General features: G+C 49.8%; 1 protein-coding gene across 4 annotated transcripts in view; it reads right to left on the bottom strand.

Moving 5' to 3' along the window:
* Window positions 1-24,882, bottom strand: part of ccdc178 (coiled-coil domain containing 178) — a 564,802-nt gene that overhangs the window by 394,317 nt on the left and 145,603 nt on the right. For all 4 annotated transcript variants that reach the window (XM_072467843.1, XM_072467841.1, XM_072467840.1 and 1 more), the window contains one exon: window positions 7,212-7,325. In XM_072467843.1, coding sequence (XP_072323944.1) covers window positions 7,212-7,325 — 114 coding nt within the window. The remainder of the gene's footprint in view (window positions 1-7,211; window positions 7,326-24,882) is intronic.

The following is a 24,882-nucleotide window of genomic DNA, read 5'->3' as shown; positions in this document are numbered from 1 at the left end:
TCTCGCAGCCTCCTCCACGCCTTCCGTCACCGACAAACAGAAGCTGAGCCTCCTCCAAGCATGGGTGAGCCATCGAATCTCTGTTCGACTCGACGAGGCCTCCTCCTACGCAGACCCTCTCGCGATGCTCGAGCGCCTCTATGTACGGCCCGTGAACGAGGTCTACGCGCGACACATCCTCACCACTCGCCGCCAGTGCCCCGGGGAATCACTAGAGACTACCTATGCGACCCCAAAGCCCTTGCACGCAGCTGCAACTACCAGGCCGTTACGGCCACTCAACATATGGAACTCGCTGTCCGAGACGTCTACGTGGCGGGAGTCCGGTCCAATTATGTTAGACAGCGCCTACTTGAAAAGGGGGCCCTGGACCTGGATCAGACGGTAAAGTTAGGCTCCTCTCTGGAAGTAGCGTTCCCGAACCTTAACGCGTTCCCGGCTGACCACGCGACCCCCTCGTGGATCCCCGACCAAAGACTACCCCAGGCTTGTGCCGCGCGGCCACCCGCCCACCATGGGGGGCTACCCTGCTATTTCTGCGGCCAGTCCCACTCCGGCAGCACTGCCCGGCCCGTAACGTGAACTGCAGCAGCTGCGGGAGAAAAGGACATTTCGCCAAAGTTTGCCTGGCCAGTTCCAAGAACTCTAACTCACAGGCCCGATCCTCAGTCTCACAGACCCGCAGACCCCGCAGTGTGGCAGCGTGTCTGCCAACTCCGCCCCCTGTAGACGCGTCCTCAGCCTCGTGCTATCTGTGGGGGCAGCCATCTTCCAGCCCTCACAGCACGTGCGACTCACAGGGGCCGCCGTCTTGGCCATCCTCCCCCACGCTGCCGGCCACGTGCGACCCATGGGGGCTGCCATCTTGGACGCCATCTTCTTCACCGCCTGCCATGCTCGACCAATGGGGGCCGCCATCTTGGTCGCCATCTGCTACGGCGCTCGACTCGTACGATCAACAAGGGCAGCCATCACGGAACCGTCCCAGCACCTCCGACCACGCAGGCGACCCGCAACTCAGCGCGGTCACCCTGGACCAGTCGCGACCCATGCACCTCCGGAGCTCCATGATGACCGTCTGGGTAAACGGGCACGAGACGCCTTGCCTTTTCGACTCCGGGAGCACAGAGAGCTTCATTCACCCGGACATGGTAAGATGCTGCTCGCTCCCAATTTTCCCGGTGCACCAAACCATCTCCTTCGCCTCTGGGTCTCACTCGGTGCAAATCCGAGGGTGCACTATCGCAACCCGAGCAATATGGGCGCCGAGTACGCCAATTTTAAATTATATGTGCTCCCAGACCTCTGTGCTCCTCTCCTATTGGGACTAGATTTCCAATGCCACCTCAGGTGCCTAACCCTGAAGTTCAGGGGGCCCCTACCCCCACTCACCATATGCAGCCTCGCGACCCTAAAAGTCGACCCTCCCCCACTCTTCGCAAACCTCACCGCCGACTGCAAAGCAGTCGCCACCAGAAGCAGACGGTATAGAATACAGGACAGGACTTTTATCAGGTCCGAGGTCCAGCGACTCTTGCGGGAGGGAGTCATCGAGGCCAGCAATAGCCCCTGGAGAGCTCAGGTGGTGGTCGTCAAGACCGGGGAAAAGAACCAGATGGTTGTAGATTACAGCCAAACCATAAACCGGTACACACAACTCGATGCGTACCCCCTTCCCCGGATTGCAGACATGGTAAACCAGATCGCACACTTCCGGGTGTTCTCCACGGTGGATCTGAAGTCTGCATACCACCAGCTCCCAATCCGCCCGGAGGACCGCCACTACACGGCTTTTGAGGCAGACAACCGCCTTTTCCACTTTCTCCGGGTCCCCTTTGGCTTCACGAACGGGGTTTCAGTGTTCCAAAGAACAATGGACCGAATGGTGGACCGGAACGGGCTGCGGGCCACATTTCCATACTTGGACAATGTCACCATCTGCGGCCATGATCAGAAAGACCACGACGCCAACCTCCACAGATTTCTCCAAACTGCCCAAACCCTAAACCTCACGTACAACAAGGAGAAATGCGTTTTCCGCACAACCAGACTAGCCATCCTCGGCTACGTCGTGGAAAACAGGGTTCTAGGAACCGACCCTGACCGTATGCGCCCCCTCCTGCAACTCCCCCTCCCCCACTGCCCCAAGGCCCTGAAGAGGTGCCTCGGGTTCTTTTCATATTATGCCCAGTGGGTCCCCAACTATGTGGACAAAGTCCGCCCACTAATCAAGGACACCATCTTCCCATTGGTGACTGAGGCCCGCCAGGCTTTCAGCTGCATCAAGGCGGACATCGCCAAAGCCGCGATACGCGCGGTGGACGAGAACTTCCCCATCCAGGTGGCGAGCGATGCATCAGAGGTCGCTCTTGCCACTACCCTCAATCAAGCAGGCGGACCGGTAGCGGTTTTTTCCCGCACCCTCACCACCTCCGAAATTCGGCACTCCTCAGTCGAAAAAGAGGCCCAAGCCACCGTGGAAGCCGTACGACACTGGAGGCACTACCTCGCTGGTAGGAGGTTTACCCTCGTCACCGACCAACGATCGGTAGCCTTCATGTTCGATAATACGCAGCGGGGCAAAATCAAGAACGATAAGATCTTGAGGTGGAGGATCGAACTCTCCACCTATAACTACGATATAGTATATCGTCCTGGGAAGCTCAACGAGCCCCTCGATGCCCTGTCCCGCGGCATATGCACCAGCGCGCAAGCTGACCGACTACGGGCTATCCACGATGACCTCGGCCACCCGGGGGTCACCCGGCTTATCTACTACATCAAGGCCCGCAACCTGCCCTACTCCACCGAGAAAGTCAGAGCTATGGCCAGGGACTGCCAGATCTGTGCGGGGTGTAAACCGCACTTCTATCGACTAGATAAGGCCCATCTGGTGAAGGCATCCTGGCCCTTTGAACGCCTCAGTATCGATTTCAAAGGGCCCCTCCCCTCCAATAACCGCAATACTTATTTCCTCAACATTATTAATGAGTTCTCCCGCTTCCCCTTTGCATTCTCTTGCCCCGACATGACCACGTCCACCGTCATTAAAGCCCTACATAGTGTCTTCACCCTGTCTGGTTTCCCCAATTATTTCCACAGTGACCGGGGCTAGTCGTTCATGAGCGACGAACTGCGTCAGTACCTGCTCAGTAAGGGCATCGCCTCAAGCGGGACTACCAGTTATAACCCCAGGGGAAACGGGCAGGTGGAGAGGGGACGTGACGGTCTGGAAGACTGTCCTACTGACCCTGCGGTCCAGGAATCTCCCAGTTTCTCACTGGCAGCAGGTCCTCCCCGATGCGCTCCACTTTATTAGGTCCCTCCTTTGCACGGCCACAAACGAGACCCCCTCATGACCGCCTATTTGTTTTCCCTTGGAGATCCACCTCAGGGGCCTCGCTTCCGTCCTGGCTGAAGACACCGGGGCCAGTCCTGCTCAGAAAACACGTCAGGAGCCATAAGTCCGATCCTCTGGTAGAGGGGGTCCAGCTCCTACACTCCAACCCCCAGTATGCTTATCTCGAACACCCCGATGGCCGACAGGATACGATCTCCCTCCGGGACCTGGCGCCCGCCGGTTCCACCACCACCACAACCACCCCCCCCCCCACCATATCCTGCCCAACCTACCATGACCAGCGCCCCCGCCTCTATATGGCGCTCCCTCCCGCCTGCCATCCCCTCTTCACCGGTCCACAGGAATGAAGCTCCAGAAGAGACGCTCCCAGACTCCATGTCTGTACCCGCACCGGTGCCCTCACTGCCGATGCCAGCATGGACGAGCTTGACACCCGGGCCAGCAACAACGCCAGAGCTTCGGCGATCACAGCGCACAATCCGTGCGCCGGACTGGCTGAACTTATGAGCCCGTCACCCCTGCCGGACTTCATTTTTTTAACAGGGGGTGAATGTGGTGAATGTATTATGCCAATAATCAACCATTGTATTTGTATCTGTGCTGTTGCCCTTATCTTTGTATCTGTGCTATGCTGTTGCTTTTGTGGACTCCTCCTATGGGCCATTGTATGGCATTATCCATAGGGGAACATGTTGGGGCCTGTATGAGCTCCGCCGATGGCTCCTCCCCTTGAAGGGAGGTATAAAGAGCAGTCGACCAGTAGGTGGTTCTCAGTATTGGATCAGTCGCAGGCAGGCACTGTTCTAAGTTGATTAAAGCCACAGTTTACTTCTATTCCCGTCTCGAGTGAATTGATGGTCGCATCAAATATCATTCAGAATAGGGGGAGGACCGAAAGCACCAACTTTCATCCATCCCCTCAGTGCTCTCTGCAAAGTACTGGACAGGATAATAGGCACCGATGCCACAGAGGCACTGGCTGCAGGTGCTGCCAAGGCCATCCATGAAGATTGTAAGTTGTGTCTTATGCATCTTCGCCACTCACTCCTCACCCTCGCCTTGAAATGAAAATTACCAAGGGAGTGCATGTGGACATGTAGCTTTCCTCCATTGCTCCATTTCTTCCTCCCCTCCCCTTAATCTTTTGTGCTTTCAAACAGTCTAGAATTGCTGCCTGGTCAGCGACTGTAGAATCAGGTGAAGGGCAAGAGGAAGCATAGTGGTTAGCACAGTTGCTTTGCAGCTCCAGGGTCCCAGGTTCGATTTCCGGCTTGGGTCATTGGCTGTGCGGAGTTTGCACATTGTCCCCGTGTCTGTGTGGGTTTCCGCCGGGTGCACCGGTTCCTTCCAACAGTCCAAAGATGTGCGGGTTAGGTGGATTGGCCATGTCAAATTGCCCTTAGTGTCCAAAAGGGTTTGGTGAGGTTACTGGGTTGCGGGGATAAGGTGGATGTGTGGGCTTGGATAGGGTGCTCTTTCCAAGGGCCGGTGCAGACTCGATGGGCCGAATGGCCTCCTTCTGCACTGTAAATTCTATGATTCTATGAAGCGCAGATGCCTGGGGAAGAAGCATTGTCATTTGACCTTAAACTCGCAGCCACTCAGCTTACATACTGGGACTGCACAGAACTTAGAGGTTACTTTTGAGTCTAGAGTCGTATTTTGCATGTGATGAGTCACCAGGTATGAATGGGCTGCAACCAGTACAGGATGATAGAAAGCCTGTATGTTAACCTACTGGAGGACAAAGATGCAGGGGTGTAATAATAATCTTTATTATTGTCACAAGCAGGCTTACATTAACTCTGCAATGAAGTTACCGTGAAAATACCCTAGTCGCCACACTACGGCACTTGTTCGGGTACACTGAGGGAGAATTCAGAATGCCCAATTCACCTAACAGCTTTCGGAACTTCTGGGAGGAAACTGCAGCACTCGGAGGAAACCCATGCAGACACGGGGAGAACATGCAGACTCCGCACAGACAGTGACCCAAGCAGGAATCGAACCTGGGACCGCAGCGCTGTGAAGCAACATTGCTAACCTCTGTACAACCGTGCCACTGCAGTAGATTCAGGTGAGGACCCCGTTGAGGCAGACTACGGGAAAACATTGATGAGCATGCATACCAAGATGCGTGGTGCATTGGTAAGCTTGTCAGATAGCTTACAGTCACTGGCCAGCAGCATGGGAAAAGTCTGGCTCCACTGTGGCACTGGGCATTGCACAGAGCTAGTAGCCCTGCCTTTGCATTGTGGAAATAGTAAGACCTACCATGGCAGCACTAATGGACTGACCATGGTGGAATATCTGCTGGCAGCTGTCTCAGCTTCCAGTGCAAGCACAGGTGGAGGAGGCCTCTTTAGTCCAATTAGTCCAAAGGAAACGTAAACCTTGCTCTTGAGATCCCTGGTTGCTAACATGTAGACTTAGATTGCCACCATCCAGGCACAGATATCTGCCATCATGGCTGTGGTTCTGAGTAATCAACTAGGTAAGCAGTATCTCACAGCAGTTGAGCAACCTGTGCTCCAACACAGATTTGGTGTTATTCCATGGGAGTGTTGCCAACACTGGAGGATGAACCTATAATGTTCTTTCTAAGGGTTATAGAGGTAGGACAGTCTGAAGGTAGACCCTGACGGCACAGAGCTGCACAAGGGACTCCTGCAAGGCCATCTACAGACTCCCCCAGTGAAAGTCAGCAGCCTTCCACCAGCTATGGATAGCACAGTGTAGCAGTATCAAGGCAAGCAAGGATACAGTCTATCTTCAGACTGAGCTACCTCTATAACCCTTAGAAAGAACATTATGGGAGGGATGGCAGCCGCCGAGTCATGTGCGTGCAGTTGATAGCGCCCTGCACCATTGGGAAGCCATTATCCTGGCAAACACACATGTCATTTCATCTTGATCTTCATTGTTCGTGGAGAAGATGGCAAGTCCCTTCTTCTATACAATGACTATGAAAGCTTTTGGATGCTTCTGTGCACAGCAAACTGAAACACTTTGCTGATGTCATCTGTTCCCAGATGGCAGAATCTTGTTGTATAGAATGTATGGGGGTTGATGATCTTCACAGACATTGTCAGGGCCCTCCTCGTGCTGGTTTGAGGCTCAGAGACATCGTGAAGAAGGTGCACAACTCCACCACTATCTCCTTTGTGAAACAAAATCTCCTGAGGCATTGCTCATGGCTCATTGTAATGTCGGACTGGGCCCCCGATAGACTTTTTCTGAATCGTGACTTCTACAGAGAGCTTCCTTTTTTATTTTTCCATGCAATGTGAGTGTCACTGTCTGGGCCTGCATTTGTTGTCCCTACCTGATTGCTTTTGAGAAGGTGGTGATGAGCTGCCTTCTTGAACTGTTGCAGCTATGGATACACCTAGTGTGCTTCCTCTTTCTGCCTTTTAGACTGAATGTTCTGCTCATGTTGCTGAGCAAGTAGCACTGTAACCACTGTCTCCATACCTATGTATGGCAATGTAATTTTCTGCCTTCGTGAGGTCAGCAAAAACCAGCAACTCACCACAGTGCAAATTAACTACATGCCCATTTGCTTTGCAGACTCTAAATTTAGTGCAATGCATTACATTTCACCCTGCAACTCTCATTTACAATTTCCTCAGAAAGCTACATTCATAGTAAGTCTTTAGAAAGCTACATTCATGAATGATATTACTGGAGTAGTAAAAAATGTCTTTCTTTATTTAGTTGAAACAATTGTTTCAGGATATGACTAAGCTATAATCTTACGAGCAAACATCATTCATGTAATGATGCCATCTACTGAGCACTGTGGAAAGTGGCATGGCTACATGTATATAGGTCCAGCACATAAAATTACCTGGCCATCAATCAACCAATCTTGTAAGTCTTTCTTTTCATTCTTTAGATTTTCAGCTTTCAATTCCCGTTTACCTTTGAATCCATTTAGCTTCTCAGTCAACATCAAGAATGTCTGCAAGAAATTGCAAAAAAAAGGAAATTAGTTATTTAAGGATGTGTGATTTTGTATGTTGTTATGCAAGCACTACTTGCTTCTGAAGTCATGAAAATGCACTTCAAAAGAAAAATGACGTATTGTTTCTAAATTAACAAGTAATTTTGACAGCAATTTTTGGAAATTACAATTTTGTCTTTCAATAGTCATTCAGTCTAATGTTCAAGGGTACAAATAAAGTATTGACCCTAATCTTCCAGTCAGTGGCAGAGAGTGAGTGCACGCCAGCTGATCCTGTTTAAAACTGTGTCGGTACCTTTTTACACTGGAGACTTTGGATCTTCCTGTCCAGGTTCAAGCTTGGAACCAGCAACAAAAGTGTAATTTCAGCAAAACCACGCCCCTATTTCATTTTTGTGTGTGTTGCTGAGTAGTGTTGGGGTGTGAGGGGCAAGGGGGTGAAATTGTCAGAGGGGTTAGCATTGTTGCGACGGTGAGCATTCTAAGGGATACTGTGGTGTTGAGCACCATCTGTAGTGCAGGGGGCAGATGAGCAGTGTCTATGTCTGCATTGCCACGAGGGATGAATGTCAGGGGTGTGGAGAAGGAGGACGGGATGAGGAATGTTGGAGTTGCCATGGATGCTGGAATGCTTTGATATTCCACCTTACTTACTTGGAGCTGCAAACTGGACAGGTTTTAAACATACACAGTGGGCTAAACAGCTGGCTTGTAATGCAGAACAAGGCAGCAGCACGGTTCAATTCCAGTACTGGCCTCCCCGAACAGGTGCCGGAATGTGGCGACTAGGGGCTTTTCACAGTAACTTCATTGAAGCCTACTTGTGACAATAAGCAATTATTATTATTATTATTATACAAGGAATAGCTTTACATAAATCAGTATAAAACAGTGCAGGTGCAAGGCAAGCAAACAAAAAATGCTGGATAAACTCAGCAGGCCTGGCAGCATTGGTGGAGAGAAACCGAGGCTGGGATTCTCCGATCCCGCGGCGGGTCGGAGAATCGGCAAGGGGGGCGCGCAAATCAAGCCACGCTGCTTCGACGCCGGGCCGCCGATTCTCCGGCGAACGGAGAATCTGCGGCAATCGCGCCGGCGCGGTCGCCGCGGCGCTGTTCGGGCGGCGTTGAAAGCAGCCCCCGTGGCTATTCTGTGCTCTCGATGGGCCGAGTGCCCACCGAGTCCCACCGCCGTCATTTGCGTGTGGTTCTACCCGGCAGGACGTCGACGTTCTGGCTGTGGGGGCCATCCTGGTGGGGGCGCGGGGGGAGCCGACTCTGGGGGGGCCCTCCGTGCCGGGCCCCTGTAGGGCTCTGCTATTATTGCCCGGGGGCCAGCGCGGAGACGGCCATGGTGCAAATGTGCGGACCCCCGCCGCCCGTATAGGGCCGGCTTTCGGCACCGGAGCATCGCCCAGTACTCCGGCGCCCCTCTAGCCCCCGGGGAAGGGGTGAATGACCGGGCCTGGAGGCCCGTTGACGTCACGCACGCCGATTTTGACGCCGGCCTCAACACTTGCTCGGGATTTCGAAGAATCTCGGCCATCATGGTTGTGCTGTAATTCATCGACTGACCACTAGTATATAAATGAATGTTAACGTCAGCTGATATCAGACTGGCCGGAGGAAGCTAAAGAGAGAGGCTGTTTGTGCATTATTTTACTGTTATTCATCTGTTGTTTTGTATATATTTTACTCACAATTAATGTTAATAAATCGTTTATAGCTTTAGCTACAAGTGTTCTTGTGATGAATTAGGCCATCTGACAAGAACATTGCACAGAGTTAGCAGGCGTGATTCCCCAACCCTGGATGCCGGGATGCGATATCCGGGAATCGTGAGAAAATCGTGATTTACGGTGGGGGCAGGGAATTGGGGCCAATTTGCGGTGTGGGGAGGTTTGGCCGGCCGCGGGACCTCATTATCGGTCCATCTGCTCAAGATGGGATTATCTGGGAATCCCTCGTATACCACTCCATGCATAAATTTGCGTGCGGTGGAATATGAATTACATCCCACTTTACGACTGCAAGGGGATCGTAAAACCTGTCATGTGAGAGTACCTTGAAGAAATGGGTGTTTAAGAAATGTACCTTTAAGAAATTGGTGTTTATCAGTGATGTCAGAGTGTGGGTGGTGCTGGGCTGTCTGTCAGCTTTTTACTTTTGTTTTAGGCTGTTTGCTGCAGGGTGTGTTTTAGTTTCGTTTTCAGAGCTGGATAGCTGCAGTTAAACACCCATTTCTTAAAGGTATTTTCACATGACAAACTGGTGCAATTCATCTCCAATGAAGAACTTAGTCTCTAAAACAGAGAATCCGGCACAACGTTTCGGATCTAAATGATCCTTCGACAGAACACTGTTTCTCTCCACAGGTGCTTCCAAACCTGCTGAGTTTATCCAGCATTTTCTGTTTTTATTTCAGATTTCCAGCATCCGTAGTTTTTTGCTTTCATTAGCAGGTATACATTTACATGTTCCTGAAGATTCCCATGAAGCCATTTCTGATAGAATCATAGAATCCCTACATTTCAGAAGGGGACCATTCAGTCCACAGAGTCTATACCAACCTTCTAAAAGAGCACCTTACCGAGGCCCATGCCCCCATCCTATCCTCATAATCCCACCTAACCTTTTTTTTTGGACACTAAGGGGCAATTTAGGATCTTTGAATCACTATAGTGCAGAAGAAGGCCATTTTGAAAGTGCACCCTACCTAGGCCCATAACCTAGGAACCATACCTAATCTTTTGGACACGAAGGGGCAATTTAGCATGGCTAATCCACCGAACCTGCACATTTTTGGTCTGTGGGAGGAAACCAGAGCACCCGGAGGAAACCCGGCCGGAATTGAACCCAGGTCCCTGGTGCTGTGAGGCAGCAGTGCTAACCACTGTGCCACTGTACCACCCTTCCAGTAAACCGGAGGTTCCATGTTCCAAGTATAAATCAGCTCCCCGAATGTCCAATGCCACTGCAATCCTCAATAGGGGTAGACGTCTCAGGATTTGCTGCTATTTTGATCAGAAGATCCTGGCCATTGTTTGTCAGTGACTTTGTCCAAGTTTTTAAAAATAAATTATTCATAAGGACTGATAATGCAATGTTTGGTACCCAGAAGCCGTCATGCATCAGGCAGCAACTGCTTTACTGTAGAGTTACAATGTTGGAGGCTTGGCCAGGCTTTCATTCACCCTGAGTTCTATAATACAATTCAGAAGTCACTGTAATATTCAGAACCAGTACACTTGCGATACATTACGTTTGCTGTGGCCCTGTTTTTTATGAAAATAAGAGGCTCCTGGAATTCAGGAATGTCTCACTGACATTTCATATACACCCTCTCTATTTGCAATGGACATTTCAAGGGAGGTCAGCATCAGAGAGGGATACACTGGGTGCAATTCAGCGACAGCATTGCGCATGACCCAGACCTGGGTGCGTCAGGTGAATAGCGGGAGAGAGCAAAATCGAGATTTGCGACAGGCGCAAACCATTTTGCAATTCACCCAGTCTGCTCCTGAAGGTGACCCAAATAGCGAGAATATCATTAACCCGCATTTGCATTCATTTCAATCTCATTAACGAGAATAAAGTTGAATGCAACGGCCTCCAGCAGGAAGTCACACAGGCATCATTGAGTACTCCTTTTCAAAAACGGGAACCTGGCACAATGACTGCTGAGGGGACGTGAGGAGACGAGTAGACATTTTCATTTTCTGGCATGCAGCTCAAGGGCAGTGGAGCGGTTGCCCCAGTGAGCGGGGTGGGAGGGGGACCCTTCAGAGGGGTTGGGCTTGGTCCGGGAGTTGAAGTATTCCAGATTGGGGGTGGGGGGGGAGGGTTGGGCGAAGGGCTTTGCGTCTGTGAAGCATTCAAGCCACCTTTAAATATTGTGGAGACCCATAACAGGGGCAACCACAGCTGCAGCCTGCCTGTCCTACCAGATACTTCCAGGACAGAGCCCTGCTGCAGCTTCTATCCTGAAAATCAATTTCTCTCCCTTTGATTGTGGCCAGCCTCTAAATCCACAGCTGAAGGCTATTTCAAATGAGGAATTAACCTTGTTAGTTGTGAGAGAACCTCACACTCCTGAACTCTCAAATGCCTCCTCAAAGGCACATGTGCCATTTCTTAGAGGATGATCAGTGCATTGTATATCCAGCAAACATTGATACTTGATCAGTGTGCCTAGACTCGAGGAGCATCAACACCATAGAGGCAGCTGCCAACAATCAAACATTAAAGAGCAGGGATTCACCATTGAGGACCCTTTGAGACCAAAGTGTAAGTGTGTGAATGAGCTCGGGATATCTGAGCAGGTCCTTCCTAATGTTTCCGGCAGGCGTCTAGGATCTGGGAGCTACTGATGTGGCCAGGGGTGAGGTTTGTCAGAACAACGGCTCACTAGATAGCTCTTTGAGAGAAGGCCAGACAGTCATAGTAAGGGTTTTGCGGGGGGGTGGGGGGGGTTGTTTCTAACCTGCCTGCTGGGGCCTAATGACAATCCCACAATCCTGTGGGAGTATGAGCTTCCCCAATGAGGGGGGGCGGAGAATCATTTGCAGACTCCCTGTATAAATAAAGCTAGCCAGTTTAGAACCACCAGGAAGGAGTAAGCAGCAAGCAGGGTTGCTGCTGCTGCTGTGTGTGGAAATATATAATAATATATATATATATATATATATATATATATATAATATATTTGTGGCCCGCATATGTTTGGGGTTGATTAGGAGCCTTACGTACCCTGCTGTGCCGGACACCAAAACGTTTGATGAACTTGTGAATTTAGTGGGGCAGCATTTTAACCCAACCCCGTCCACGATAGTCCAACGTTACCGGTTTAATACCGCTGAGAGGACCCCAGGAGAATCCCTTGCCGACTTTCTATCCAGGCTACGCAGGATTGTGGAGTACTGTGACTATGGTGAGACCGTGTCAGAAATGTTACGCGACCATTTAGTTTGCGGTATTAACAATGCGGCCATCCAGAGAAAGTTGTTAGCTGAGCCAACATTGACTTTTCAACAGGCCATTCAAATAGTATTGTCCCGAGAGAGCACAGAACGAGGAGTGCAGGAGCTACAGGGAATGGAAGTGCATGCCTTGGGGCGCAACCCCTTCCGTCAGAAATCGTCGCCCTGCACTCTTGCGGTACCTTGGGCGAGGCGACGTCCGGATCAATGCCAGTGGCCGTCGGACATTCCTCACCGAAGGGAGCCTTCTCCAGAACCAATGGATGAGAAGCCATGTCTGTGTCAGACTTGTAGGCGCCGACCCCGTCACGGATGCCGGTCCTGGGGGCGCCAGAGGCGCCGTCGTTCCGACCGAAACTGGGACCAGCCCAGGGGCTGTACCTTCCATGTGGATGAACCTGCGGCGACTACTCCTGAGGACGTAGAGACGGAGGACGATTGCCTGCAGCTGCATTGTGTGGCAGCTCCCCGTGTGGCCCCTATTAAGGTGACAGTACGGGTCAATGGTCACCCGCTTGAGATGGAGTTGGACACTGGCGCAGCGGTCTCCGTGATCGCCCAGAGGACATTCGACCGCATCAAGCAGGGTATACAGACCCTTACATTAACCGACACACAGGCCAGGTTGGCCACCTACACGGGGGAACCATTGGACATTGCAGGAACTACGATGACCCCTGTTGTTTATGGATGCCAGGAGGGGCGTTTCCCACTTATCGTGGTGCGCGGCCATGGGCACAGCCTGTTGGGTTGGGACTGGTTGCGCCATTTGCGCTTGCAGTGGCAGCACATCCTCCAACCAGTTTCTGGAGGGTTGACTGAGGTGCTAGGACGATACCCAGATGTATTCCAGCCCGGTTTGGGGAAAATAAAAGGGGCCGTAGCCCGTATCCAAGTCGAACCAGGAGCCACGCCGCGCTATTTCCGGGCGGGCCCGGTGCCTTACGCCTTGCTCGAGAAGGTGGAAGGGGAGCTCACTCGTTTGGAAACTTTGGGTATTATCAGGCCCGTCCGTTTCGTTGACTGGGCAGCACCAATTGTATCTGTAATGAAGCCAGTTCGCTTGTGTGGCGACTATAAACTTAGTGAATGCGGCTTCCCGACTCGACCGATATCCAATGCCTCGCATAGAGGATCTCTACGCGAAGCTTGCAGGTGGCCCCGCGTTCACAAAATTAGATATGAGTCACGCCTACCTACAGTTGGAGCTGGACCCTGCTTCCCGACCATATGTAACGATTAATACACACTGGGGCCTGTATGAATATACACGTTTGCACTTTGGAGTATCCTCTGCCTGCATTATTTTTCAACGCGTCATGGAGGGCATTTTGAAAGGTTTACCGCGTGTTGCTGTCTACTTAGATGACGTTTTGATCACAGGGACGTCAGAGCAGGAACATTTGGAAAATCTGGAGGCTGTCCTTAGATGCTTTTCAGAGGCTGGAGTCCATTTACGTCGCACAAAGTGCGTCTTTCAGGCAAAGGAAGTAGTCTACCTGGGTTATCGGGTGGACCGCGAAGGTTTGCACCCCGTCGCAGAGGCGATTCAACAGGCTCCCGCTCTGACTGGGACTTCGCATCTTCGTTCTTTTCTCGGTTTCGTAAACTATTATGGGAAGTTCCTCCCCAATCTGGCAACTACGCTGGCCCCTTTGCACCTTCTGCTAAAGAAAAATCACGCCTGGGTTTGGGGTCTGCTGCAAGAAACCGCTTTCCGGCGGGTAAAGCAACAATTGTCGTCGTCTGGGTTACTAACCCACTATGATCCTGGAAAGCCTTTACTCGTCACACGTGATGCATCCCCGTATGATATTGGGGCTGTCCTGTGCCACAAGATGGAGAACGGGGCCGAGCGACCGATAGCTTTCGCCTCCCGCACATTGACTGCAGCAGAAAAAAAGTACGCGCAGATCGAGAAGGAGGGCTTGGCAGTGGTCTTTGCGGTGAAACGTTTCCACCAGTACGTGTATGGCCGCCACTTCACTATCGTGACTGATCATAAGCCTCTGCTGGGACTTTTCAGAGAGGATAAGCCAATACCGCCCATTGCTTCTGCACGGATCCAGCGCTGGGCTTTGTTGCTCGCTGCATACGAGTATTCTCTGGAGCACAAACCAGGAACGAAGATAGCGAATGCCGACGCACTGAGCCGATTGCCTTTATCGACCGGTCCCATTCGACCCCCACGACCGGTGAGGTGGTTGCAACCCTAAATTTTATGGACACCTTGCCTGTCACGGCATCACAGATCCGTGAGTAGACCCAGACGGAGCCAGTCCTGTCAAAGGTTCGACACATAGTCCTGTATGGTGGGCAGCATAGACAGCTCCCAGGCGAGTTGCGGGCATTTTCCTCCAAGCTGTCAGAATTCAGCGTGGGACGCTCTTGTGGGGGACGCGTGTGATTGTCCCGGAAAAACCACAGGAGCTGATACTAAGACACTTCCACAATGGGCATCCAGGTGTGACCAAAATGAAAATGTTGGCCCGAAGTTATGTTGGGTGGCCAGGCCTCGATGCCGACATTGAGGAGGTGGCCCAAAACTGCTCCATTTGTCAGGAGCATCAGAAGCTTCCGCTGGCCGCGCCTCTACATCACTGGGAATGGCCAGGGCGGCCTTGGGCGCGCATGCATGTGGATTTCGCCGGCCCTTTTCAAGGATCCATGTTCCTTCTATTAATCGACGCCCAGTCTAAATGGCTAGAGGTGCATAAGATGCTTGGCACAACGTCCTGCACAACAATTGAGAAGATGCGTTTGTCTTTTAGTACGCATGGCCTCCCCGAGGTGCTGGTCACGGATAACGGCACTCCATTCACCAGTGAGGAGTTTGCGAGGTTCATGAAGATGAACGGCATACGCCATATCTGCACTGCCCCTTACCACCCGGCTTCAAATGGGTTGGCAGAGCGCGCAGTGCAGACATTCAAACGAGGCCTAAAGAAGCAGTCTTCCGGGTCAATGGACACGAGACTGACTCGCTTTTTGTTTTCGTATAGGACCACCCCCCCATGCGGTGACTGGGGTAGCTCCCGCAGAACTCCTAATGGGCCGGAGACTTCGCACCTACCTTAGTATGGTTTTCCCGGACATTGGCGCAAAAGTACGCCGCACACAAAAACGGCAGGGACAGGGTTTTTCTCGGCATCGGCCGTTTCGGCAGCTTGCGCCCGGTGACCCAGTGTTCGTTCGCAATTTTGCTGATGGTGCCCAGTGGGTCCCTGGCATAATCTTTCGCCAAACGGGCCCTATATCTTACCAGGTGCAAGCCCAGGGTTGTCTCTAGCGCAAACATGTAGACCACGTTCGGTCCAGAAGACTATCCCTTCCAAAGATTCCCTGCCCCCGGAGCTCATTTCTACAGCCGCAGAGACAAATGGAAAGTAGACCTCACAATCTTCCTCTAGTGCCTCACTCAAAGCCTGCGCAGGTCGTTACAGAACCGTGTGGAGATAGAGACGCTGAGATGACAGAGGCAGCAGACTCTGACTCCGAGATGGAAACACAGGATGCATCAGAGGGGGAATCCTCGGGCCCACGGGCCGTGGATGTACAACCGTTACGCCATTCATCACAGAAGCGCCGGTCTCCGTCTCGTTACACGCCGCCCGATCTAGGGCCTCGTGCAAATGGTGTCCAGCCTGTGGCAAAACGAGTCCGACGCCCTCCTTCACCAGGGTCTTCGGTGGATTCTTTGGACTTTGCGGGGGAGGGATGTTATAACCTGCCTGCTTACCATTGGCTGGGGACTAATGTCAATCCCACAATCCTGTGGGAGTATGAGCTTCCCCAATGAGGGGGGGGCGGAGAAATCATTAGCAGACTCCCTGTATAAATAAAGCTGGCCAGTTTGGAACCAGCAGGGAGGAGTAAGCTGCAAGCGAGGTTGCTGCTGCTGCTGCTGCTGCTGCTGCTGCTGCGTGCGTGCGTGTGTGTGTGTGTGTGTGTGTGTACATGTTTATTGTAAATTAATGTCATTTGTTTGTATCCTTGAAACTTGTGCTGGATTCTTCGTGGCCCTCACAAAAGGGGGCTTGGGGGATTTGACGGTCCCGGGATGAAAGCCTGAACTGACTGCCGGTCTCTCTCCTTCTCCAATTCCTTCCAGTTCTAACTGTTTTCTGGTGTCAATCCTGTGGAGACTGATCTGTATTGCTTCTGGCAGCCGAGGCGGTCAGACACCATAGAACACAGCAGCGACAACGTAGGCTGGAGGTGGCACCTCGTGCAAGGGGCTGCTGCACATCCTGAAGGCCCATCGGCTGAGGAGGGACCCAGAAGGGGAAGCCAGCGACAGCCCAAGGTGTACAGGTGTCATTGGTCATTTAGTGAGCTGATGGACATCGTGGACCGTGGAAGACTGCGTCTAAGCAGGGAGGCAATGCGGCACCTGTAACGTGACACCTCGTGGAGGTGGAGGACAACCACTCCCGGTGACCATTAAGGTCAGCTCAACTCTCAACCCCTGTTCCACTGGGTCATTCCAGAGCTCGAGCGAGGACATCTGTGGCATATCCCAATAATCTTCCCACAGGTGCATCCGGGAGGTGGCGGATGCTCTGTATGCCTGGGCATCAGGCTATTTCACCTTCGAGCTGGACCAACCCACCAAGATGCCTGGGCTGCCATCTCCAGGATGCACCAGGTCCGGGGGGGCGATCGATGGCACGCATGTCACCCAGTGACTACTGGGCATCAGGGAGAACCCATTATTAACAGGAAGGGATTCTACTCCCTGAATGTTCAGATCATTTGCGACCATCACCTCGCAATCATGCACATGTATGCCCACTACCCTGGGAGAGTGCAAGATAGCACCATCCTAGGGCACTCGGACATCCCCTGTGTCTTCGAGGACCACTCCATGATGATGGGTTTGCTCATGGGGAACAAGGAATACCTGCTGAGGTCATGGCTGATGACGCTGATGCGGAGGCCGGAGACCAAGGTGGAGACCTGTTATAATGAGGCCCAGGTTGCCACCCGTGCTGTCATTTAGCAATGCATCGGGCTTCTGAAGATGTGATTCTGATGCCTTGTCCACTCTGGTAGTGCCTTACAGTACAAGCCCCCAGAGGGTCTTCCGCTTTGTGGTGGTCTGCTGTGTCCTCCACAATCTGGCATAGTAGTGAGGCAACATGCTGGAGGAACAGGAACAGGCGGAAGGACATGCGGCATCATCTGAGGAGGAGGATGCGGTGGTCCAGGAGGGACTGGAGGACGAGTCCGAGGAGAAACCGGAGGATGGAGGACAGGCGGTGGCAAGGGTCCAACATGTCAGGAAAACCAGGGAGGCCCTCATCATGTCCAGATTTTCCTATGATGAGGCTGTGTTCATCAGCTCAACCTCCTCATTTCCCTCCCTCCCCCAATTTCCCTCCCTAGTCTCTCACCCCCATATCCACCCTCCTTCCCAATTCTTCCTCCCACAATTTCCCTCCTTCCTCCATTCCCCATAGCCACCCGCCCTCCCCAAACCCCTCCCCCCCCCCCCCCCCATTTCCGTTCTTCCCTCCTCAATTCCCCGTTTCCTTCCTCCCCCAATCCTCCCTCCTTCCATTTTCTCCAACCACCCATTTCCCTCCCTCTGCTCGGGGTGGCGGCAGGCAGGGATTGAGCGATTCAGGGACCTGTTCATAGGGGTCAGGTTTGCAAAATTAGAGGACCTGGAAGACAAATATGTGCTGCCCAAGGGGAATGGTTTTGGGTACTTGCAGGTCCGGGATTTTGTGAGGAGAGAGGTGCCGCCCTTTCGCGGGTTACCGCCCTTGGGTCTGCAAGATAAGGTGTTGTCGAGGGATGGGAGAGAAGGCGTCCGATGTCTACAAGGAGCTGATGGATTGGGAGGGGACCCGGTGGGGGACATTGAGAAGAAGTGGGAGGAGCCTCTGCAGAGGGTAAATGCGTCGTGTGCGAGGCACAGTCTTATTCAATTTAAAGTAGTCCACTCGCCTCATATGATGGCGGCGAGGATGAGTACGTTCTTGGAGAGAGTTGAGGAAAGTGTTTGTGGTGCGCGGGGAGGCCTGCGAATCATGTCCCCATATTTTGGGCATGCCCGAAGCTGAAGGGGTTCTGGCAGGCGTTTGCAGACATAATGTCTGAGGTGTTTGGTGTAAAGGTGGCCCGAAGTCCAGAGGTAGCGATATTCAGGGTGTTGGACGAGCCGGGGTCCAGGGGACAAGAGGTAGCCAGGAGATAGATTTTGCTTGGGTAGAGGGACTCAGAGCCACTGAAAGCAGGGGTGTGGGTGAGTGACCTGGCGGAATTTTTGAGGCTGGAGAATGCCAAGTTCGTCCTAAGGAGGTCAGTTGATGGGTCTGCTTGAAGGTGGAAGCTGTTCATTGACTTCTTTAAAGAGGATTGAGCTGTCAGCAAAGATGGAGGCCGTTCATGGGCCCTTGAGAAGCATCAGCACAGATAGAGCGCGGACTAGGTACCAGAAGTGCCACAGTAGCAACAGCAACAGCTGCAACAGGCCAGTTTTCAGTGGGCATGCTGAAGAAGAGTGAAGAGCAGAAGAACATAGGAATCGAAGTAGACTATCCAACCCATCGAGTCTGCTCTGCCATTCAATTAGATCATTTGACCATCAACTTCGATATCACTTTCTCGTGCTGTCTCCATAATCCCGCGATGCCATTAATCCTCAGAAATCTATCGATTTCTGCTTTGAATATGCATAATGATTTAGCTTTCATAGCTCTCTGGAGTAGAGAATTCCAAAGAATCACCACCCCCTGAGGGAAAAAATTCCTCATCTCATTATCCTGAGATAATGTCCCATTTTAGATTCACCAGCCAGAGGAAACACGTTAGCTACATCCACCCCGTCACACCCTGCAACAATGTACCCTCCTTACAGGCCCAGTTTTCCCAATCTCTGCTCATGAAACCATCCCATCAATTAATCCAGGGATTAATCTGGCAAACCTCCATTGCACTCCTTCAATGGCAAATATATCCCTCCTTAGATAAGGGGACAATAACTACACAATTCTTCGGGTGAGGTCTCACCAAGGATCTATACAATCACAGCAACATCTTTATTCCTGTACTCAAATTCCCTTGTGATTGAGGCCAACATGCCATTTGCCTTCCTTATTGCATGCTGCACCTCCATGCTAGCCTTTAATGGTTCATGAACAAGGACACACCGATCCCTTTGGACACGTGCTCTTCCCAACCCCACTATTAAATACATATTCTGCCCTACTGTTTTGATACCCAAGTGAATAATTTCACCGTATTCACATTATTCCATCTGCCATGTTCTAGCCCATTCAGTTAACCTGTCCAGTTTGTCTTGAGGACATATTACAACTGGTTCCTATATCCAAATCATTTATATAGATTGTGAACTGCTAAAGACATAGCACTGATTCTTGTGATAACCCAATAGTAACAACTTGAGAATGATCTGTTTCCTCCTACTCTCTGCTTTTTATCTGTTAACTAATTCTTAATCCATACCTGTATATTTCCCTGAAGCCCATGCACTCTAATTTTATTTACTAACTTCATTTGTGGGACCTTATCCAAAATGTTCTGGAAATCCAAATACACCACACCTAGTGGTGGTTCTCCTTGATCTATGCTACAAATAATATCCTCAAAAAATCCAAGTTTGACAAAAAGATTTGCCTTTCATAAATCCATGTTGACTCTGCCCAATTTTACCACTCTTTCCTAAATGTTCAGTTATCATATCCTTTATAATAGATTCTAACATTTTCCCACCTACTGGCGTCAAACCAACAGGTCAGCATTCTCTCTTCCTCCCTTCTTAAAGAGTGGGGTTATATTTGCTACTTTCCAGTCCACAGGAAACTTTCCAGAATCTATAGATTTTTTAAAGAGTATCCACTATCTCTCTAGCTACATCCTTCACCACTGGGGTGAAGCTCATCTGATCCGCAGGATTTATCAACCTATAATCCAGTTAACTGTTCAAGCACTACCTCTTTACGAATACTAATTTATTTTAATTCCTCGGTTTCACATGTCCCGTCGCCTAATATTTCTGGGAAATTTTCAATATCTTTTTTCATGAAGACAGATGCAAAGTAACTTCTCCCTGTTCTCCACTATAAATTCATCTTTCCCCCTCTATTCTCCAACATAAATTCATCTTTCCCTATCTGTAATGAGCCCACTCTAATGTTTTCCTTTTCACATACCTGAAGAAGCTTTTACAGTCTTCATGTTCCTCACTAATTTACATTCATATTCTCTTTTCCCTATCTTAGTCAATTTCTTGGTCTTTCTTTGCTTGGTTCTAAATTGCTGCCAATTCTCAGGTGTACCACTTTTTCTGGCATTCTTATATACTGCTTCCTTTGATCTAATGCAATTTTTAACTTCTTTTGTTAAAGATGGTTGATTTACCTTTTCCTTTGGGTGCGTATGTCTGTTGTAGACCATGTAAGAATTTCTTTGAATACGAGCTTGCCTGTCTACTGTCAAACCTTTCACTATATTTTCCTCAATCCACCACAACCAACTTTCTGCTCATACCTTCATTATTTCCTTTCTTCAGATCTAAGACGCTCTTTCAGAATGAATTATGTAGCATTCAAACTTAATGCAAAATTCTATCATATTATGGTCACTATTTCCCAAAGGCTCCTTACTTCAAAATTATTAATTAGTCCTTTCTCTTTCCAAAACAATAAACCAAAAATAGCCTGATTCCTTGTTGGCTCAACATACTGCATCACAGAACATAGAACATACAGTGCAGAAGGAGGCCATTCGGCCCATCGAGTCTGCACCGACCCACTTAAGCCCTCACTTTCACCCTGTCCCCGTAACCCAATAACCCCTCCTAACCTTTTTTGGTCACTAAGGGCAATTTATCATGGCCAATGCACCTAACACCTGCACGTCTTTGGACTGTGGGAGGAAACCGGAGCACCCGGAGGAAACCCACGCAGACACGGGGAGAACGTGCAGACTCCGCACAGACAGTGACCAAGCAGGGCATCGAACCTGAGACCCTGGCGCTGTGAAGCCACAGTGCTAATCACTTGTGCTATCGTGCTGCCCATCAGAACCCCATCTTGTGCACACTTCAGGAACTCTACCTCCAGAGAATTGATTTGTGCTGATTTGGTTAATGATGTGTAAATTGAAGTCACCCATTAACATTGTATCATCCACATCACATGTATCTCTAATTTCCTGATTTATACCGTGCCCAACATTAACACCACAGTTTGGTGGCCTATAAACAACTCCCGCCAATCCTTGCAGTCCCTTGCAGTTTCGTAGCTCCCCCAAAATTGATTCTATAACATGATCCTTCAATCCAAGACCATCTCATAAAGGCATACTGATCTACTCCCCCTATTAGGAGTGTTACCCCCCCTCCTTTTCCTTTTGGCCTATCCCTCTTAAATCCTGAATAGATATTCAGCTCCCAATCTTGGTCACCCTGTGGCCATGTCTCTGTTATGGAAATTACCTTAATTTGTGCATTCAAATTATCAAATCTTTTGCGAATGCTATATGCATTCAGATAGAGTGCCTATAGGCCTTTTTCAACATAGTTCTCTATTGTGATCCTATTTGATACTTGCCTTTGCTGCACCTGTCTTTTATTATTGATCTCTACTTTTCTACTTCCTTTTACCAGTTTGAACTCCCTCTCAGGTTTCCACTCCATGCCAATTTAGTTTAAACCCTCACCAACCTGTCCATCTTGCACAGGCCTCAGTTTCCCCATAGCCAGTCTCAATGTGTCATAAATCTGATGCCTCCCTCCTGCATCAGTTCTTCAGCCACATGTTCAAGATTCAATTTTCCTATTTTCATGCTCACGAGTACGAAGAACTAGTACAATTACGGTTTCAGAGGTCCAGCTTTTCATTCTTCTTCCTAGCTCCCTGAAATACGCTTTCAGGATCCTATCCCCCTTCCTAACTAATTAATTGGTACCAACATGGAACACAACCTGTGGCTATTCACCACCCCCCCCCTCAAGAAGATTGACCTGCAGCTGCTCTCTGACATCCTTGCCCCTGTCACCTGGGAGGCGACATACCATCCTAGAGTCTACGGTCACAGAATCGCCTGTTTGTTTTTCTAAGGAATATCTATCACAACTGCTTTTTCTCTCCAGTATCAAAAAGGGAAAACCAATTACCAAGCTGAATTGGATTGGATTGGATTTGTTTATTGTCACGTGTACTGAGGTACAATGAAAAGTATTTTTCTGCGAGCAGCTCAACAGATCATTAAGTACATGGGAAGAAAAGGGAAGAAAAGAAAATACATAATAGGGCAACACATGGTATACAATGTAACCACATAAGCGAGTATGTACTATGGAACGTGTATAAGTTAAGTAAAAAGTGGGTGTGTTGGGGAGAGCTCACAGAGAGTCGCCTCGCTCCAGCGCCATCTTCTGACTTATCCTTGACTTATAGCTGGACTTTGGAGCTTCCTGCACTACCTGCTTGGTTCTCTTGCACTGACTTATGGGCACCCATTCCCTTTCTGCCTCCAAGCCCCTAGCCGGCACTGTGACCAATTCTCTGAACATGCTATCCATGTAGCTCTCAGATTCATGGATGCATCACAGTGACTCCAACCCCCACTTGAGCTCTGAAATCAAGTTTCTGGAGCTGGTGATACTTCCTGTACATGTAGTCATCTAGGTCGCTGGTAGTTTCCACAACTTCCCACATACTACATGACAAGCATTTCACATGACTATGCTGCCCTGCCACATCTTAACTTTATTTTCCTCAAGGTAACTTCATTTCACTTATATTAAATGTACTCAGCCTTAACTTAATAAACTTTACAAGTATTGATAAACCTTACTAGTACTTCTAAATTTGACTAATACTTTACACACTTTACTCGCTGCTAAAACCTTATTAAAATTACCTCTTTCTCTGTACACCAAATTCCCTTATGAACCTAATTCACTACTCACTCAGTCGCCATCACACTCCGGCATAGTCTCCTGACTGGGTGCAGTAAAGGGAATGACAACAAATTGCCATGAGAATAAGGAGCCTATTCCTTGCAGAGGGTCTACCATACATGGCTCAACTAATTTCTGATGCCCAAGTGGCAGTGTCAGTACTGACTCCAGGGAGGTGGCCAATGATTTGGTGCCATGCTGCAGGATGAGCAGAGATCGATGGGGTTCGTGGGCATCCTATACCAAAGGTCCTTAAGATCACTATGGCTCTCAACATCTACACCTCTGGTCCCTGAGGACATAGAATTAGATTAACTTCTGTAATGGGGGACAATGCTTGAATCTATAATCAAGGAAGAAACAGCGTGACATCTGGATAGAAATTGTCCCATTGAGCAGGCGCAGCAACGGTTCATGAAAGGCAGGTCATGTTTAACTAATTTATTGGAATTCTTTGAGGACATTACGAGTGCGGTGGGGAACGGGGGTGTGTGGTGTATCTGGATTTTCAGAAGGCATTTGACAAGGCGCCACACAAAAGGCTGTTGCATAAGATAAGGGTACACTATGTTATGGGTAATGTATTAGCATGGATAGAGGATTGGCTAAGTAATAGAAAGCAAAGAGTGGGGATAAATGGGTGTTTTTCTGGTTGGCGATCAGTGGCTAGTGGTGTGCCTCAGGGATCAGTTTTGGGACTACAATTGTTTACAATTTACATACATGATTTGGAGTTGAGGACCAAGTATAATGTGTCAAAGTGCACAGATGACACTAAGATGAGTGGTAGAGTAAAGTGTGCAGAGGAAACTGAAAGTCTGCAGCGGGATATAGATAGTTTAATTGGGCAACGGTCTGGCAGATCGAGTACAATGTTGGTAAATGTGAGGTCATCCATTTTAGTGTGAATAACAGCACAATGGACTATTATTTAAATGGTAAAAAATTGCAGCATGCTGCTGTGCAGAGGGACCTGGGTGTCATTGTGCATGAATCGCAAAAAATTGGTTTGCAAGTGCAGTAGGTAATTAAGAAGGCAAATGGGATTTTGTCCTTCATTGCTAGACGTATGGAGTTTAAAAACAGGGATGTTATGTTGCAATTGTATAGGATGCTGGTGAGGCCACACCTGGAGTCCTGTGTCCAGCTTTGGTCTCCATACTTGAGAAAGGATGTACTGGCACTGGAGAGGGTGCCGAGGAGATTCACTAGGTTGATTCCAGAATTGAGAGGATTGGCCTATGAGGAGAGGCTGAGTAGACTGGGACTATACTCATTGGAATTTAAAGAATGAAGGGGAATCTGATAGAAACATATAAAATTATAAATTGAATTAAGATAGAAGCACGGCGGTTTTTCCATTGGTGTGTGAAACTAGAACTGAGGGCCGTATCCTCAAAATAAGGGGGAGCAGATTTAGGACTGAGTTGAGGAGGAACTTCTTCACCCAAAGAATTGTAAATCTATGGAATTCCCTGCCCAGTGAAGCAGTTGTGGCTGCCTCGTTGGATTTTTTAAGGCAAAGATAGATAGATTTTTGAACAGTAAAGGAATTAAGGGATATGGTGAGTGGGCGGGTAAGTGGAGCTGAGTCCAAATAAAGATCAGCCATGATCTTATTGAACGGCAGAGCAGGC

This window comes from Scyliorhinus torazame, chromosome 11 (genome assembly GCF_047496885.1).
Source record: "Scyliorhinus torazame isolate Kashiwa2021f chromosome 11, sScyTor2.1, whole genome shotgun sequence".
In the NCBI taxonomy this organism is placed as follows: domain Eukaryota; kingdom Metazoa; phylum Chordata; class Chondrichthyes; order Carcharhiniformes; family Scyliorhinidae; genus Scyliorhinus; species Scyliorhinus torazame.
The sequence above is the reverse complement of the archived record's forward strand: the minus strand, read 5'-3'. Positions and strand labels throughout refer to the sequence as shown.